Here is a 19789-nt window from a genome sequence, read left to right on the forward strand (position 1 = left end):
CATAGCATTTTCTGAAACAACTTTCAACAGCAGTTTTAGAGAGAGAAGCCACAAAGGTACTAATTGTAAAGACTCAGAGGTCCTCAGCTCTAAGTCCATGGTTTTAGAGATGAGAAAACTGAAGTCCAGAGAGGCTAACGGACATATCCAAGTTACACCACAGCTGTGGAGGGATACAATAGAGACTCAGGTAGGATCAATTCCTGGAGGATAAAATTTTGGGGTGACAAGACTATTGCTGCTCCTTTGTAACCTAGAAATATACAAAAGGTAAAGCTTATGCCACTGGCCCCAGGGCACATTTCAGTGGTCTCAGTGGGGACCAAGGTTTGTGTAGAGGACCTAATAAACCTCAACTGTGTTAAGGATACATCTTTTCTTCTCTAAATAGAGTGTTTAGTTTATGTAGTGGTTAGGGATTGGAAAGGCACACACATCACTGTCCTCCTTGGAATTTTGGCTAGAGGGATTAGATGGGCTGAGGTGTTCCCTGTAGTTGTTCTTCTGACAGGTTCTTTGTTCCTCACAAGGTTACAGCATTTCTGGAGGTCTCATCACATCAGGGTGCAGTACTTATGCTGGACCAAAATCACTATTAAATATGAGCAAAGGAGCTGGGCACGGTGGCTCATGCCTGTAATCCCAGCACTTTGGGAGGTCAAGGCATGAGGATCGCTTGGGGCCGGGAGTTTGAGACCGGGCTGGGCAACATAGTGAGACCCTGTTTCTATGGAAAAAAAAAAAAAGCCAGGTGTGGTGGCATGCCTATAGAGCCAGTTGCTAGGGAGGCTGAGGCAGGAGGATCACTTGAGCCCAGGAGGTCAAGGTTACAGTGAGCCACGATCGTGACACTGCACTCCAGCTAGGTGACAGAGTGAGACTCTGTCTCTGGAAAGATAAATGAATGAATGAATGAATGAATAAATAAATAAGTAATTGCAAAAAGATTCTGGAGAGATGCATGAGGCCAATTTGCATTCAGACAAATGGAAGCATAAGTTTGTATTTTGTCTGCACCATTACATCTTTTCTGGGTGGTTTCCTTCAATGCACAGAAGAAGGAGCCACTGCAATGAAAGGGGCAGCGTGATGCTGAGAGTCTAATCGGGGAGAAAGACATTTTAATCTTTATGAGTAACATTGTCTAGGCCCACTTTTTAGAAAGCAATTTTTAAGATGTAGTTTCAAGAATCCCAACCTATTTGTCATTACATAAAACAATCCTGAAAAATGCTGGGTAGATGGCTTGAGAGCCAGCCCTCTTTTCTCTAATTATCACTGACTACCTTCTCCCCATTTTCCCTCACAGTTAGGACAGGCAGGGCTGGAAAGCTGCTGTGAATAAATGGCTCTGTGATGTCAACCCAAGCAGGGCTCTGAGTGCCAGACCTCATTTGGTAGTAACTTTCATTTGGTAGTATCAGAGCCTCAGAGATGTAGCTCTGATATTCCTTTTCCTTCCCGGGCAAATCTCGTCACTGCCAGCCAAGAGTATCCACTGGTACCAGTGGGGGAAGGGCCTCTCTAGGTGACCTGCTCACCTGGGATGGGAGGGAGCTGGAGGAAATTTTTGCAAAGACATGAAAATGAGCACAGGACCTGATATAAAGAGTTTGGATATTATGCTGGAAATGACGGCCACTCCCACATCTTCTTAAAGCTGGAACGCTACTCTTTTCAACAAGACTCTTTTTTTTTTTTTTGAGATGGAGTTTCACTTTTGTTGCCCAGGCTGGAGTGGAATGGTGCGATCTCAGCTCACCGCAACCTCTGCCTCCCAGGTTCAAGTGATTCTCCTGCCTCAGCCTCCCAAGTAGCTGGGATTACAGGCGCCCGCCACCACACCCAGCTAATTTTGTATTTTTAGTAGAGACGGGGTTTCTCCATGTTGGTCAGGCTGGTCTCGAACTCTTGACCTCAGGAGATCTGCCCAACATGACTGCAAGTAGTAAAGTCCTCCTTCTGGCTGGGATTTCTGGATGAGCATATGAGGCAGCTACACAGCGCTGCTTCATTTTGACAAGGTGTTTTCAGTCACCTTGCAGACAGACTTTGGATAGTTTTCCCTCTCTTTCTTTCCATTTGGTTGAGGGCAAATAGCACTTTTCTAATGTTAGCACCACAGCGGACTGTGCTGAGCATTGGCGGCTTAAAGTCCTGGATCTGACATATTATTATACTTAACCTCTCAGCAGCTCAGTTTCCCATAAGTAGAGAAAGATGACAACAATAATACCTTCCTCATAAAGTATAGTACTAAGAATAATGGGCCATCTAAAAATGTCCACATCTGAATCCCCAGAACCTGTGAATATGTTATTATCCATGGCAAAAGGGACACTGCAGAGGTGATTACATTAAGGATCTTGAGATGGGGGGATTATACTGGATTATCCAGGTGGGCTCGAGGTAATCACAAGGGTCCTTATCAAAGGCAGGTAGGGGCTACATGGTGGCTCATGCCTGTCATCCCAGTACTTTGGGAGGCCAAGGGAGGAGGATCACTTGAGGCCAGGAGTTTGAGACAAACCTGGGCAACACAGCAAGACCACATCTCTACAAAAAATTTAAAAAATTAGCCAGACATGGTGGCACATGCCTGTAGTCCTAACTACTCAGGAGGCTGAGGTGGGAGGATTCCTTGAGCCCAGGTGTAGGAGGCTGCAGTGAGCTATGATTGTGCCACTGCACTGCAGCCTGGGTGACAGAGTGTGACCTTGTCTCAAAAAAAAGGAAGGTAGAAAGGTCAGAAAGAGATTGGAAGATGCTACATGTCTGGCTTTGTAGCCACAAAGTCTATCTAAATAGACTAAATAGATAGACTTTGTCCTACAAAGTCAGATGTCTAGCCCCTACCTAAATAGACTTTGTAGGCAGAATCTACTTAGATAGGAAGAGGGAAACTAGAGAAAAATAAACAGAAAATGTCCTATCCTGTTCTCAACCCTGTATGATTTTTTAAAACAGGAGTACAGCTTGTCTCACACATAGCATAAACCTTAGAACTCTGTGTATTAAGATGGCCTTGCTGTGTAATGTTTTCAACAGATACTCTTTTGCAGATGGTTTCAAAGACTGTGGCACAGCCATGATGGCTATTAGATGAATTAATTTAAAGATACACATGACCAAGTTTTGGGGCTTGGGGGCCTTATTTTAAAATTTCATTAAAATTCTTAATTGCTTACAGTTATATTTCATCTTAAGTCAGTGTAATTTGGTTTAGATGTGCAACTGGCGTTTTTTCCATGGGTGTCTTTGATACATCTCCAGGAACTTTGCTTTCAGAGAACTAACCACACTTGGACTCATATAATAATGCATTCTCCTTTCCTTTTCTCTGTCTCTTTTTTTTAAGATGGGGTCTTACTATGTTGCCCAGGCAGGATTCAAACTCCTGGGCTCACAGGATCCTCTCGTCTCAACCTCCCAAGTATCTGGGATTACAGGCATGAGCTACGGCACCTGACTCCTTTCCTTTTCTCTTAATAGCATGTTCTTTATAATTTCCATTGAATTTAATTAATTTTCATTGTTTTCCTAATTCTCCTATAAAAATTTTATCTTCCTGCTAATCCCTTTTCCCTTTTTTTCAGTGTTTATCACAATGTGTAAAAATGGAACTGTGTATATGTTTATTTCTCTAAGGCTTGTTTCTTTTTCTAGCTTGTAAACTCCAGGACAGTAGGGATAACGTCTGTTCAACACTCTATACCCACAGCCTAGCACACAGTGGTCACTTATCAAGCACTGCCCAATAAATAGATAAATTTGCTTTCGAAGAAAAAACCAATCAAAATTTATAGTAATGTAGACATTTGATCTCCCCTGCATAACGTTACCTTTAGATCAGCAAAAGGTTTTGTGAAAGCTCACAGAGTACAAAAGATGAGCAATTTAAACCCCAGACTAAATGCATGTGATTACAAGTTAGACTTGTTACCGCATATGAAATTTTACCTTTCTGTGATACAGAATTTTTGTTTTGAAGTTTGAAAAGAGATTAACTCTTGCTAAGAAGAAGGTGAAAGATTTTGTTACACTAGAAAGCCAGAACGCACCACCCCACCACCCCCAATACCAGCAAGAAAAAAAAAATCTCTAAAGCAAACCTTTCTGGAAACTGTAGGAAATAAGATTAATAAAGCATAAGTGCAGTGAATGTACCAAAACTCTGTTAATAGCATTTTTCTCACTGATTTCTAAAAAACAAACAAAAAAGAGATAATTATTTAATCCTATAGGCTTTGTCTATTGTTACAGATTGATCATATCTTTTTTTTTTAAATAAGCTATTCACTATATTTTTTCTTGCTTTCTAAATCTTGTCTCACTGAATGTATTAGAATGAGGGAGAAACAAATAGAACAAACCAAAGTTATGGAGAAAGTATGTGTGTGAACTTTATTTCATCATGAGAAAATTACTTCTGTGCAGTAACAGAGAATACTGATATCTATATGATGATAGGCTTTTCTTTGTATTCAGATACATACCTTATATTTGTACACAATATATAAAATTCATGGAGGAAATTAATTTCTACAGTACAGTTTCTTTGTTGGAAGAGAACTTGTTCCGTTTGTTTCATCTAGAAAATGACCCCCAGTTCTGTGACTGTGGTACCAAGGATCGCAGTTCCAATCCTGTAATTTATTAAATTAGACACCATAATCTTATGAACATTAAAATAAACTGAGGCGCTACATCCTCCTGCAGGATGAAACGAGAGACATAAGTGCTCAGGCTGTTATGCTAATAACTGATTTTTACCAGAATAGTATGATTCCCATGATGTATTATGAATAGAAATAGTTTTCCCGCAGATCTGATAACACATATTAGCAACATTGCTACAAATTTCTCTCTGCTCTGCAGGCATGCACTTCACTCTTCAATCAAACCACCTTGTACACACATGGGAAATGAGGCCATCACCAGTAAGGGCCTTCTGCTTTGCATCTAGGAAAGACTCTTGGAGGGCTTTAGCAGTTAGTATGGTATTTTGAGAAAAGAGGCAACTGCTCTCAAACTGATAGGTCATCCCTGAGAGAAGGTGCTAAAATGATAATTCTGGGGGAAGCTGTAGCTACCACATCACTGTACTCCAAATGGGAACAGGTCATGTGGGCATTTTCCCTCAGCATATCCTTCTCTTGGAATAGCATCACTCAGACTGACAACTGCTCCCCAAAGCACTGTTTTCACGGCTAGGGGCCTTTCATCCTTGCTGTAGGATTCAAAATTGTGCTTGTTTTTAACCATGTGAAGCATTTTAGGGTGACTGGCACATGTTGAGGTTTGTGGGAAGTGGGAAAAAAACACCACCATAGATAGTTCTTTTAGCTAACATCTTGAACTTGAACAAAATCAACATAATAGTTCTGCAGAGGGAAGTTATGGAGAATCCCGGTGAGGTGGGGGGTGATTTCTTTGATTAAAATGACACCCCAAAGTGTCAGAATGCTTTGGCACCAGCCACAAATACCTCCTTGTAGGTTTAATTTCATGTGTCTTGCTTACTCTTAAAATGAAAATGTTAAAAGCCTCAGAGGTTATGTCTGGCCATCAAATTCAAGCCTCTCATCTGAGACACATTACTTGTCTTTGATGACCAAAATATTTAAAGTATAGCTAAGAAGCAAAAATTCTCTAGAGATGAACCTTGTATGGTGGCTCTAGGTAGCCTAGCCAAGACTGAAGGGACTGGCAAAGATGAAAATGGCGGGTAATGCGAAGTTGCTGGTCTCTTCCTGTTTGGTGCCCACAGGAAGTCTCAGTCCTGGTGCTGACAGCCTCCGCTTTGGGGATGATATGGAGGCAGTCTAAGTGGGTAAGCCAGGAGCAGCCAACAGGCCCTCTCTGAACAGCTCTAGCACCCCACCACCCATTTGAAACACATTCAGTCATACAAATCCACAACTGGAAAGAACCTAGGTCCCACCCTCAGAACAAGCAAGTACTACAGAGTAATTTAGAATCATCTGGGCAAAACTGGCACATGATGTGTATCGGTGGAGAATGGGAGCCTGCTCTAGAGCCTAGATACATTTGTCTTACACACCAGGGGCACATTCAGGCCTTCATTTTTCAGCTTCTTCAACTGCAGCTTATTTAGATTGTTATCAAAGGAAGCCGCCGGCCCAAGCCATTGGAACTGCCGATGTGGAATCTTTGGTTTGATCACATCCACATACCATAGGCTCTCTAAAGGCAGGAGAGGAACAGCGGCTCTGTGCAGAATGCAGAGCAAGTCATGGAAACACTTCAGGAATGTGGGCAGTGGTGGGGTTACCTCCGGGCTTGCCAGCCACTTTAGATGCCACGCAGTTCTCGCTCTGAGGGATACTGCTGAAGGGCCTTACCCTCAGACGTTTGGAGGACCAGGGTCTTGCTGTACGGGCTGACTCCTGTTTTGTTGAAGGCCTTGACCCGAGCGTTGTATGTGCTGTTGAAGTGAAGACCATCCACAGTGCACATTGTCTCCTTCCCCACATACACCTCCTGAGAGTCAGCAAAGAACAGGACAGCACTTAGCCTGCACCCTTTTGAGGGGCGAGGGAGGCAGTGTCGCTCAGTGGTTAGGAGCAAGAGCCCTGGTGTCATTCTAATCTGGATTTGAATCCTGTGAGATATTGGGCCATTTAATTTACCTTTTTAGCCTCAGTTTCCTAATCTGTAAAATGGGATAATAATATCCACCTTATGAGGTTGGTGTGAGGATTACTTAATGTTGTATATGCAGATTAGCATCATGCCTTGTATTTAGCATGGGCCAGGCAGCCTAATGAATGGTAGTTATTAGCAGCTAGGGCTTAAAAAAAATAAAACTGAGTGCTTATAGTTCAGATTACACTTACTAACTTGGGATTGGTACATTATGTAGCCCCTACTGAGCTCCTTATCCATCAGTATGGTTTGTAAAAATCATGTTTGAAACCATGAAAACAGGAAGGTGGTCTCTATCCTATGTTTAGAACTCCGCTGATAACTTCAGAACTGTCACAAAGATTACACTTCAAGCCACGGGGGATAGGTTTTCATCACAGTACAGAGGGAAGGGGGAGGAAACAGGGAAAGGAGGAAGAATGACATTTCAAAGGCTTAAAATAAATCCTAGCATAATGCGTCTTTAGCATAGGTTAGGCATTTGCCTCCCTCTTCAGCTGTACACATTGCAAAATTATGCTGATGTAATGAATAAAAATAATTTGCATTCAAAGCACAGCCTTAAAATGACAACTCTCTGGTAGGATACTAAGAAGACCACGGCCTTGGATCACCCATCAATTCATTACTCCTGCTGGAATAACAAAAATTGGAATATTATGTCCTCTCATTCAGTGCTTCTCAAACTTTACGTGCATATGAATCACCTGAGGATCTTGTAAAAATGCAGTTGCTGATCCAGTAGGTGTCTGGGGTAGGGTCTCGATTTTGCATTTTTAACAAGTTCCCAGGTGAAACCAATGCTGCTGGGGGAGGACCGCACTTTTGAGTAGAGGAAAAAGTCAAGACAAAATAAGATAATTATTTAAAGAATTGGGAAAACCGGGAGAGTTACTTTCCCAGGAGAAAAAAAAGATAATAAAGGGAAAAGAAAGGCCCTGAAAATGACACAGGAACTGAAAAGGCAAAGTCAGGAATGAGAAACTGACAAATAGGATTTTACACACACACACAACACACACACACACACACACTCACACACTCACACACACTGCAAAAGACATGAAATGGAACCTGAGGCCCTTATCTTAGAAAGAAAGAAATTAGATTTTATCATGACAATAAATCAACATATATATAAATAAGGCTTCTCTATCAAAAGAGAGAAACTTTGTCCTTGAGGAGAATTGTAGAAGACACGGCCCCTGCTCTCAAGTACTTAAACCTAGTGGGGGATCAAAAACACATTCAGGAAAAGGGGGCCTTGAGAGGCTTTGCTCTTGAAAGCCAGTGGCTCAGGTTTGGCTATTGGTGACCAGAAGAAAGCCTCATCCTCACGGGCCTGAGGTTTTTTTAGACAGGGGTCTCCTCTTCATCAGTGCAGGAACTGGCCTCAGTCCCCAGAACGGCTGCTCCCTTAGGAAGCTCCAAGCATCAGAACTTCCAGGCAAGACTAGGGTGGAGAGGATGGAAAGTAGGGTGGCAGGGAGAGGATGGATGAGAATGAAGCTCTGTATGAGAGAAGCAGACACATGCCGGCAGGTGGTGGCACATGAATCATCAACCTGGTGGTACCACAGCCGTGTCTTACCAGGAGGCCATTCTGTCCTGCCTTCAGAGGGCAGCATGAGCTTCTGCATGGGGATAGGGCTCCCTCGCCTTGGGAAGGTAGCAATCTTCTGGTACCAGTTCTATCTGGTGAAAGGCCCAGAACAAAACTATAGAACTGGGGAAACCTTTGCTAGAAAGGCTGCTTAGAATAGGGAAGCTATAACAGGAGACCATGTCAATTAAGAGGAATGCCAATGAAAGACATTAGAAGCTGTGGATTGCAGAAATAAATCTTGGACAACGGTTAATTATATTATTAGCAATAAGCAATGATGGTAATAATAATAACTAATAATGAATGCTTGCCATGTTCTAGGCAGCATGCTAAGAATTTTGTATGAATTATCTAATGGACTCTTAGCAACAAAGCATGAGATTCACGCTATTGTTATCATCCCTCTAGTTAATAAATGAGGACCTGAAGACTCAAAGGGGTGATAATTAGGCATTGTCCACATAGCTAGGGTGGAGGAGACCAACTTGAATGCAGGCAGTCTGACTCCAGTATGTCCTGTCTCTTAAGAAGGGTAGGGCAGTTTCAGAGACTGCTCCACCCACCTTCATGGTAGAGGGAGAAAGCAGGCTTCAGGTGAAGGGCAGGCAGGCCCTGCCAGGATGGTCTGTCCCCAGGAGAGACGGGGAAGCCAGCCTTGAGACTCCCTGGCAGGTCCTCTGACAGAGTCACTGCTTTGGGTTAACAAGTATGTAGTGGGCTGTCTACTGACCCGGAATTGACCACCGTTGCCATCATCCAGCTCCAGAATGTATCCATCGGCGGGCACCGTGGACAGAGGTGGCTGTTTCCAGGACAACGTAGCGCTGTTGTTGTGGGTACAACATTCCTCCAGCTGTAGGATAGGGGTTGCTGGGACTGGAGAGGAAGCTAAACAGAAATTAGTGTAACTCTGGCTTCTGTTAAGCTGCAGACATTCCAGTATCTTAGAATGACAAGCATCCCCCTGATAAACACGTGGTTAGAAGTAGCCAGAATGGGGTGCACAGGGGAACTGAACAGGATCCTTCACAGAGTCCCCAGGAGTCAGACTGGCTCCTGATTTGCTGTGAGGCCATTTTCTAAGCGCACAGTGGCCCTTTCCACCTTCATTGTGGCGTTGGAGGGGAGACAGGCAGATTCACAGAACTGTGTTCTCATCCCCTTGAGCATTGAAGACATTATCCCTAAAGGAAACGTTTTACATGGAGGCTGGGGTTCCAGTCCAACCCACTAAAGCATATTTAACTCATAACGTGCCTGAAGCTGTGCTAATAATTTTTTTTTTTTTTTTTTGAGATGGAGTGTCGCTCTGTCGCCCAGCCTGGAGTGCAGTGGCACAATCTCGGCTCACTGCAAGCTCCGCCTCCCGGGTTCACGCCATTCTCCTGCCTCAGCCTCCGGAGTAGCTGGGACTACAGGCGCCCGCCACCACGCCCGGCTAATTTTTTTGTATTTTTAGTAGAGACGGGGTTTCACTGTGTTAGCCAGGATGGTCTTGATCTCCTGACCTCTTGATCCGCCCGCCTCTGCCTCCCAAAGTGCTGGGATTACAGGCGTGAGCCACCGCGCCCGGCCGCTGTGCTAATAATTTTATCATAAAACTTATTCTGAGGTTGAAACCCAAGTTAATAAACCAGAGACTGCCTATTCTGAGAAATAGCTCTAAAACCACTACATTTCCAATATTCCATCATTTTTTTTAAAACCAGTGATTCTACTCCAGGTCTTGTGCACATAAGTAGCTACAACAGTGGATTTTTGAAAATTTGGATCCAAGTGAGATCACAGTGATCTCTCTGTTTCAAAACTTCCGAGGAACCTGATGTCATTCTCTCAAGGTAGCTATACCTCAAAAACAGCACTAGGTCAAGTCTACTCATTTTCAGGTATAGAACACCCACTGTGAGCCTGGTACGTGGACTAGGGGCCTGGAGCATGACAAGGAGGCTCAAGATGTCTTTGCAGCTGCGTGAGAGTCTGTCATGCTGTTACGAGTCATAACACCACCCTCCACATTTTATACTGTGACTCTTTTCTAGTACTTAAACTGCAAATTAGTTGAGCCTTCAGACACACATAGAAATATTAGTTACTGAATAATCCCAGTTCTTCATATATAAACTTAATATATGTAGTTGGGAACCATGGTTTTGTGTGTGTGTGTGTGTGTGTGTGTTTCTTTTTTTTTGAGACGGAGTCTCGCTCTGTCGTCCAGGCTGGAGTGCAGTGGCACGATCTCGCCTCACTGCAAGTTCCGCCTCCCAGGTTCGTACCATTCTCCTGTCTCGGCCTCCCGAGTAGCTGGGACTACGGGCACCTGCCACCACGGCTGGCTAATGTTTTTTTTTTTTTTTCTTCTTTTTGGTATTTTTAGTAGAGACGGGGTTTCACCGTGTTAGCCAAGATGGTCTCGATCTCCTGACCTCATGATCCACCTGCCTCGGCCTCCCAAAGTGCTGGGATTAGAGGTATGAGCCACCATGCCCAGCTGGGAACCATGTTTTTGCCAGCTGCTTAAAAATTTTTTTTCAGCACCAAAACATTGATTTATTACTATTATTACTTTAGTACTTTAATAACAGGAGAGAACAGCTTGGACCATATCCAGGGACATTTAGATGAACAAATGTTCATAATGGAACACCTGGTATGCTGTACCAAAATTGGACTCTGTGTCTTGTGCACTGAATTAAATCTATGCCTTGTCAGTCATCCCAACCAAAACAGTGTTTAATTTTACAGCAGTTTAGAAAACAGGTTCTATGGCAGATAACCTAGAAAACAAAAGCAGTGACTGTAACATAAGAAATGAGAAGGTGAAGCCGGTCAATTGTCGTATACTTAAGAAAACACTGTGAGACATTACAATAAAACCATGTCTGAGCTACTAAATCAAACATAGCTAAATCAAAATTAGTGCCTGTTAAAACTGCAGGCAATTGGTTTAGGAGAAGAAATCATGTTTTAAGCTTCAACGGCACAGGGTTTGGATGAAATCTTATCAAAGAGCTACAGCTACTACAGGCTCAGAAGCCCCAGAAATCCAGATTTGGAGGAAAGGAAATAAATTCATTGTCTTGCTCACTAAATAAACTACAGGACTGGTTGGAAAGAGGACACAGAAGACATAATGCCTTCTAATGAGAGTATCTAAACATAAATAGGCATCACCCAGGAGTCGTAATTGCAGGATTAACTTTAGGTCATTGTAACTACTAGGGACTTTCCTTTTTATTTTAAATTTGTTTTCTTTATTAAAATACATTTTAAACATATTTACTATGGAAGATAAATATAACAAGTTTTGGGAAACCATTCTTCAAAGGGCTTGTAGAGACATGAAAGATTCCCCCCGGGGGGTATTTATTCTTAACTGTCCTTATTAGTTAGCGCCCACCATGAAACAATTCCTTATGCTCTTATTTCATTAGCTCCATATTAGTCTTTCTTTTTTCCTTTGTTCATGTTTCAGGTAAGTCTACATTTCATCAATTACAAAAATCAAAGAATAAGATCACAGATGGTTTCAACTTAAATCATGCAAATGCTTACAATGTCTCTGATAAGAAACTCAAATGTACCTGTGTAGACATAGGTATAATTAAAAGAGTAACTGAAATACATGATGTCATGTGTAATTAAAACATCAGAACTTAATTTATAAGCCCTTGGTGGATACAGTTTAAAAGACCAAAAGGATAAAAAAAAAAAAAGGCTAGACTCTCAATAATCTTCAGATCTTGATATTGTCCCAGATTTAGACAAATTAGCAAATGGACAAAAAGTCAAAGGGAGTGGAGAGGAAAAAAAAGAAAGAACTAACCCAGAGATATTTGCATCTGCCTGAATCTATTCCTCCATGTGCTGAGAATTAGTTTTCCGTTTTCCTTATTTACCCCCAGTGATGTTGTATATAAAAGGTAAATGTGCCAAAATTACAGCCTCATTAGCAGAGACTCAGGCTGACATTCTAGAAAAATATATTTTATAGTGGGTGTTATGTTATCCTATTTAACTTCATTAGGCACAAAATAAATGGTCTACTAGAAATCCAAAGTACTTTCCAATTAATCTATCTTTTATGGTTTGGAAAAGGATAGCATTACAGTTTCTGGACTGAAATCTAAGGAAGAGCATTGTATTTTACTGGAACTCCTGTTATTGGGGCTGTCATAGCTATCTTGATTTTTACACTTTCATGATCATTCTGGGGCAGCTTTTGTTTTTTCCTTAAGAATGAATTTCCCCTGACCTGATCAGGGTTCCAGCATTTATCCTTCCTTTAGCCTGTAGAATCAAGCTTTAAGCTAAAAATTCTTCTCTTAAAATACAAGGGGGCAGCTATTCTCACTGACTTCCTTGAAGAGGTCTGGCGGAGCTGTGGTTCAAAATTAAATTTTCCAGTAGCAGCTTCTTATACCAATGTTTTCAAATGTCTTCCCTTTTTAAGGCCACTCTATTTCAAATTCTATCTCACATTTTATTTGTTTAATTTTTTTTTTCACTGATCTTTCAGATAGTGAACACTCACAACCATCCAGAATTCCTCTGTGAAAGTACACAGGAATGTGGCAGGGACAAGTGAGAAGAGAAGCTGGGCTCCCAACCTCAACAGGGAACACTAATCATAAGGGATGCTTTCAAGCACTTTACTGAATGCCAGAGAGTGTTGTGAGAGGTTTACAGGTATTCACTCATTTAATTTTCACAATAATCCTATAAAGAAGGTATTGCAATTATCTTTATTGTGCAGCTGAGGAAATGGAAACACAGTAAGGTTTTACAGCTAGTAAGTGGCAGGACTGGCATCTGAAGCCAAGCAGCCTGGCTCCAGAGGCTGTGTGCTTAGCATTGCATCATACTGCCCCTCTCCAGTCCGGTGTTTAGAAATAGTGTACTGGAGGAAAGTCTGCACGTCTAATTCCCAAAGCTTCTTTCTGTTTCCTATAATGTGAACAATAAAGATTCCCCAAATAGAGATTCTACCTTCACAACTATGTGGTTGGGAATGCAATTTTACTGTGTTATCTTCTCTGAAGGCTCATTTGTAGACTGTCATTCCCCTTTATGGTGGCTGAACAATACAAATGGCATCTGAGGAAAGTTTAGACTTTAGCAGAACTACAAGCTGTTTCTGGAAAGCTATTACCGGTACACTGTTAAAGATAACCCTGAACGCATGTTTTGAGTCCATGCATTTCAGGCTATCAGCATTAACAGATTACATGCAAGTGTGTGTGCTCATTCCATCCCCGCTAACCCTCTGGCAGCTTTCCCCCTATGATTTATAGGGGACTCTATTCAGATCACACTGTCCTTGCCCATGACCTTGGTGCATACTCAGGGCTCTTATATTCAACTTGAGTCAATAAAAATAAATACACCCTTAGGTGAGTAGAGGCACTTAAGGGGATTAACAGCCAATGGTCTATGTGCTAAAAAGGCTTGGTGAACTGTTAGGTCATTGTTTCGTCCTGGTTCAGAATGAACAAACTGGCATTTCACTTCAGTACCATGACTCATGAATCTTGGGATTCTTTGTGTACTTAGACAATTCTGGGTTAATATTTATTGGGGGAGGAAGTAGGTATCTGAAATCTATTCTCAACCAAACAGTAAAGCCCTTGGCTGACTAGGAGAAGACTTAAAATTTCCTTCCTATGACCTGGAAAAGAGCTGATTATACAACCTTAGAATTAAGTGGAAAATGTTTTTTTAATTACTCTCTAATAAAAGTAGAAGACAAAACGTAATATGTTGTTTTCTATAAAAGGAAAGTCTGAAAGATCAAACGCCACTTCCAGTTTTCTGGAAAGAGGGTAAGATGATTTTCTAATCAAAATACAACCAGAAAACGTGCCATTACAATTTAGGGATATTTGAAAAAAGGTACCAGCCTTCTCCAGATTGATCCCATTGCTTGAGGGTGGTGTGGAATCAGAATGGGTCAGTTAAATCCTTAGCTAATAAGAGAGTAAAACTTTAGATAGTGCATTCTTGCTGAATAGCAGCTGGTCTGAGTGAAAATATGTAAAAGCCAACTGCAAACCTACTTTCTTTTTTATCAACAACAACAACGAAAACAACGGCAACAATAATGGCGTCTATGATGAGCTTTTGAAACCAGAGATGTTTGATAAAATTCTGAGTCAAGAAGTAAACAGATATTTTAGTTATGCTTTTGAGTCAGAACTTTAAATGCATACTTTAAGTAAATTTGAAAATATTTTAACTCCCTCCTGTAATCAACTTAGCACAATTAGAAAATACATATTGAATTACATGTATTGTTAGTTTCACAATGGACGGATTACTTTAATACCACTCCAAATGCTACTTCTTTCTTTGAGGTGCAGTTTCTTGACATATTTTTTACTGACAAGGTGTGAAAGGGCAATTTATTAAACTGACGAAGAATATCTTTAAAAAATAAAAAGATTAACGCCACAACAGGAAGAGTTGTGTATATATTAACAGATATTACAGAGGCCAATAGAAGTCTGAACTCCAGCCAATCAAGTTCTATTGTGTCATGACCTTTGGCTTTTTCTTTCCATCGCAAGCATCTGACAGATGAAAATTATTCAGATTCTAAAGAAGCCTAGGCTCTCACTGAATTAATTAAACTCAATGAGCACAAAGCAAAGCATATAAATTAACCAGGCAGAGTGATAATAATCAGAAGTAAATTAAATTAGACAAAGTGTTAAAAAAGAAAATGAAAATGGAAGACTATAATCCAGTATTATACCAAATGGCCTGTTAGGTTAACTTCATGAATCATTGTTCTGGTTTTTGTGTGGTTTCAGATGGATTTGTGCTGGGAGAGGGTTCTGTGTTTTGGCCCTGAGAATACTTGGTATTCTCTGCTGTGTGTGCAGACTTGAACAGACTGGACAAACAGCCTTGTCCCTCTTACTTTTGTGCGCAGTCCTAAGTGGCCAAGTGACAGTGCTTTAGAAATGTGGTCTGTGATGCAGAGAGCATGAACTCGCAGTTCCCATACCCAGTGAAGGGCCTGTTCACTCCAGCTCAATCTTTACCATCCTGCCAACTGGCCTGGACTCCACCGTGGGCAGATGGACATGACTCAGGAGGGCAATGAATGGGGGAGGAGAGGATTTTGACAGATGATTAAAGCATTTCAAAACCCTGAGGCTTTTACCCTCTAACTGCCTCCTCCTCCTGCCCCCTCACTGAGGCTAATTGGGTTAGCTCATTTTTTCCTCTTTCACCAAAAGCCTTTCTATTGCTCTTTTGTGACATATTTTTTCCTTTAAGCTACTTGTGACATACCCTTCAGTGATTTTTATCTCATTGAAAGAATTGGGAATAGAGAGAGGCTGATCCAGGGGGATTTATCTGGGGCTCTATATTTTATTAAGGATGGGTTTATTTTACAGGCTACCACACTGGTATTAAAAATATTTTTTTAAACAGCAAGAAAGAATTTCTGCAACAAAAATGTAGATTTGTTAATATTAAGAGATGAATTCACTTATTCCCTGAAGAAGTGGCTCAGTGTGGCACCAGCTTTACAGCACAAACTAGAAGTTGTAGGAGTTGGTTCTATAGCCATGCTCCCTGACTTTGAATCCTGGCCTTGCCACTCACTAGCTGTGTGAGCTCAGGCAAGTAACCCAGTCTTCCTGTGCTCCAGTTTCTTCAACTGTCTACTAGGGTTACGAGAATAAAATGAGTTATACGTAAAACACTTTGGAGAATGTCTGGTTTGGTTAGCACTCAATAAATGCTAAACATTTTTCTTACTGTAACAAAGCATACTTATTTCCAATCTATATACTACTTCAAAAATTTATGAAGCCATCTTCCCAAAGCAACACATATTAAACCAAAAAAAAAGGACAAAATAAGAGAGAGCAAAAATCCATTAAAAGGCTGAGAGATGTACACATACCAAGTACAGGAACGCATTTAACTGCATCATGTGGACCCTAAGTAGACAGCCCTAAGACTCACCGGCTTATATAATCTCTCTTTGATAAAAGCATGCAGGTAGATTTTTCTTAAGAAACAAACCTTTTAAAGCACTGAATGCTAAGAGTCATTTACTATACGGATGCTTAAATCAGGAGTTGCAAAGAACAAATCAATTTCAATTTAAAAAATCAGCAAATGACAAAACTATAGAGATGGAGAAAAGATTAGGGGGTTTCCAGAGATTAGAGTTGGTGGAGGGGAGGGCTATGACTTTAAAGGGGTGGCAGGAGGGAGGTCTTCATTCTGTATCCCGATGCAGTGGTGATTATAGGAATCTGTACATAGGATAAGATGGCATAGAACTATACACACACACTGTTAAGTGTCAACTTCCTGGTTTTGATATTATATTATAGCTACAAGATGTAACCATCAAGGCAAGCTGGGTAAAAGATGAACAAAACTTCTTACTATTTTTGTAACTTCTTGGGTATTTCAAAACAAACAGTTAAAAAGAAATATTTTTCAAATGGGTATTACACTGCCATAAAAATGTTGTTGCATGGTTGGCTTGAGTTGTTATTTTTCTTTGAAAGAGCTGTTTTCCTTAAAATATTTTCAGCCCCCACCCAAAATCTCAAAGAGACCTTGCCATATCCCTTAATCACATAATCAAATTTTAAAGTTTATATCAAATTTCAATTTTCCTTCCAGGCTTGCATTTTTCTGCCAGTATTGGCAGGCCAACTGTGATCCTCTCAAATTCCCACTGATCCATGCTCAACCATTTGCTTACTATCTCTATCCATGTGGAAGCAATCATTTCAATTCTGGACTCCCCTGATTTATATCAATGTTTCTGGATTCCTTTCCATACCCAGATTTTATTTATGTATTGTGATGATCTCTTTCTCTCTCTGCTTTCCTCTTTTTGTGTCAGCTGTTCTCTGGTGCTGAGCACTTGAAATCTCTAAGACTCTCAAAGAGGCAAGCATTGAGTTGATCTGAATTTATCCAGCTTGCTGAAAGGTAGGTCACACATTTATAAGGATACATTTTCATTACATAAGTTAGAAGCCACTCCAGATTCTTGTAACATTAGCCAAAGGGGTACTGATCCTGCTTCAAGCACCAGCATCCACTCAGGATGTTGCTCTCTGACTTGGGGGATGCAAGGACATACCTTTCACTTGCACGAAATCAAGCTGGTGGATGGATTGCAGCAGAGGGCTGTTGTCCAGACTCAAGTCAAAGTCCGTGGTCATCCTTGGAGTGAGTGTGCCTTTACCCCACTGATCCTCAGTCAGGTGCACTCTTCTTATGAGGGCGTCAGAAATCTAATCAGATAAGGAAGACCACAGCCTAAGAAATACACCACCACACTTGAAACACAACACTGCCCCTTGGGTCTCCAGGAGCATTATTCCCAAACTGCCTTGAGGACTCATACCCTGACTGCCTCAGTGCTGTTGGTGAGGAACACCCCATTAGGACTAGGGTGACTCATAATTCATCAAGCAAATCTGAACACTTTTGTGAGTTGGGGGGCACTATAAATAATTAGCAGGTGTTAACTGATTTATTAGACAAATCTGAATATATGATCATGCTATTTATGACAGATTTACTAAATGCCAACAATTTTAAAGGATGATATGTTGGAAACTAGTTAATTTCTATTAGAATCAATAGCTCAACCCTTCTAATTTAAAGTGTGGGTATCCTATCAAGACTTGGAAATGAGTTTCATAAAATAGTTTAGTGAGGGTGCACATGGAATTTCTCACATTTTAAGCACATCATCTTCATGTGATTATCACTGTATTCCTTGGTAGAAATCTCTTTCATTTCTTATGTTCAATCTCTTTCTGTCACTCTTGGCCAGTTTAGTAGAGTGTGACTTGGAAGAGATCTACATGTTCCTTAACAAAAGGTTCCTTATCATTGGGATCAAAGCTTAAGTAAAACCCAGCTTACACCATAGCATCTCACTGAAACAATTAACACTGAAGAATGAGAAATCTCTGCGTTTGAGAAATCACCGACTTTCTGGCCAGCAGAAGGTGTCAAGAAGGTAGACATCTTACAAACTTAGACACTTAGACATCTGACAAAACTGCCCAAGAGATATTAATGAATAAGGACCGAATTCTTGGGCAAGGCAATAACTCCACTTTGAAAGAACTTACAGAGAATTATGTTTTCATGATTAAACAAAAGAAGAAAAAGAAGAAAAAAAAAAAGAAAAAAAAGAAAAAGAAAAATGTCCATGCACCTCTCAGACTTGTAGTACATGGTGCCAGAGACTTCCAGGAAGTCAGCGGAGTTTATTTAGCTGGCACGTACTTCCATGTACACTGCAGTGTGAGGTAGGTTCTGTTATTGAGGGACACAGGCCCACCCAGGGCTGTTGGAAGCCTGACTTAAGCATCCTAGACTATGTCCTATGGGACATTTAGAATCTGACGCAGAAACTAGTTAACTCTTACCTGCAAAAAGCCACTAGGATCATTTTCCTTAATCACCTCCAAGCAGTACTCCATGAGACCTGTGGTCTGGCGCAATTTCACTGTGCAGTGAGAGATCTGATCTCGAACCACCTAGGATTAAAAAAAAAAACAACAGAACAGTCCAAGATGGCAGAGGGTAGAAGAGAAGCAAACTGGACCATTGGAAAGCTTCTTCAAACCAGAATCCATTCCATTCTGGAATGGAACTAAATTTATGAGAATATTTTCTGGCAGTGTCTGCTGGGGATAAGGGCTCTGGAAGACAGATGGGATAAGATTATCAAAGGAAATTGGTAACAGGACCCATCAGAAGGGAAGGCAGGTAGATCTTGGAACCCTAGATCTGGTGACCTTGGTGCATCAACGAACACCTTCCAAAGGTCACTTTGCCCTGCACTTTTCTGTGAAACTGACTCTGCTGAGCGATGTTTGCTGGGGGTCTGTGGAGGAGCTATAGTTCCCCAAGATGCGGCTGCAGCTGTGCTTGGTGACACTGTCCACCTTCAGTGCCCTCTACTTTACTTGTAAAGAGCAGACATCACCATCTGAACCCAGTTCCTTTCCCTTCCTGCCCCTCCCCACAGCCCTACAGTCAATTGTTCTGCATCTTTTTCCTTGCGTGGATGGTGGGGGACCTGGAAGGCCAAGGTGGAGCTTGGGAGAGGTAATGAACTAATGAAAAGCTGAAGAAAGAAGACGGATGCAGAATTAAGTTTTAAGAATAACCCACTGAAACCACTGTCTCATTTGGAGAGCAGTTGTAAAGGCTGCTCATTTGCCAAGCTGTGAGTCTGCTTTAACCTAAATAGGCATCTCTCTGAGCAAGTGGTTTCTGCTTCTAAGAAGCTGTCTGTGCTTGGTGATGAATGCATGACATTCCTTGAAAAGTTTTTTTCTTTAGAGGCATTTGTCATATGTGTCCTCTGCTCAGTAACCCAAATCTTGAATGCCTATATATTTTATTTCCAAAGATGGGGTCCTCCCATGTTGCCCAAGCTGGTCTTGAATTCCTGGGCTGAAGTAATCCTCCTACCTCAGTCTCCAAGTAGCTGGGACTACACTG

The 19789-nt window shown here is 41.4% G+C and overlaps 1 protein-coding gene across 5 annotated transcripts in view; it reads right to left on the bottom strand.

The window, feature by feature from the left end:
- TRIM9 (tripartite motif containing 9) overlaps positions 1 to 19789 on the bottom strand; it is a 263721-nt gene that overhangs the window by 16426 nt on the left and 227506 nt on the right. For all 5 annotated transcript variants that reach the window (XM_055361500.2, XM_004055164.5, XM_019009943.4 and 2 more), the window contains exons 7-10: positions 18706 to 18816; positions 17400 to 17553; positions 9006 to 9163; positions 6366 to 6504 (exon numbers count right to left, since the gene is read on the bottom strand). In XM_055361500.2, coding sequence (XP_055217475.2) covers positions 6366 to 6504; positions 9006 to 9163; positions 17400 to 17553; positions 18706 to 18816 — 562 coding nt within the window. The remainder of the gene's footprint in view (positions 1 to 6365; positions 6505 to 9005; positions 9164 to 17399; positions 17554 to 18705; positions 18817 to 19789) is intronic.

This window comes from Gorilla gorilla, chromosome 15 (genome assembly GCF_029281585.2).
Source record: "Gorilla gorilla gorilla isolate KB3781 chromosome 15, NHGRI_mGorGor1-v2.1_pri, whole genome shotgun sequence".
Taxonomy (NCBI): Eukaryota; Metazoa; Chordata; class Mammalia; order Primates; family Hominidae; genus Gorilla; species Gorilla gorilla.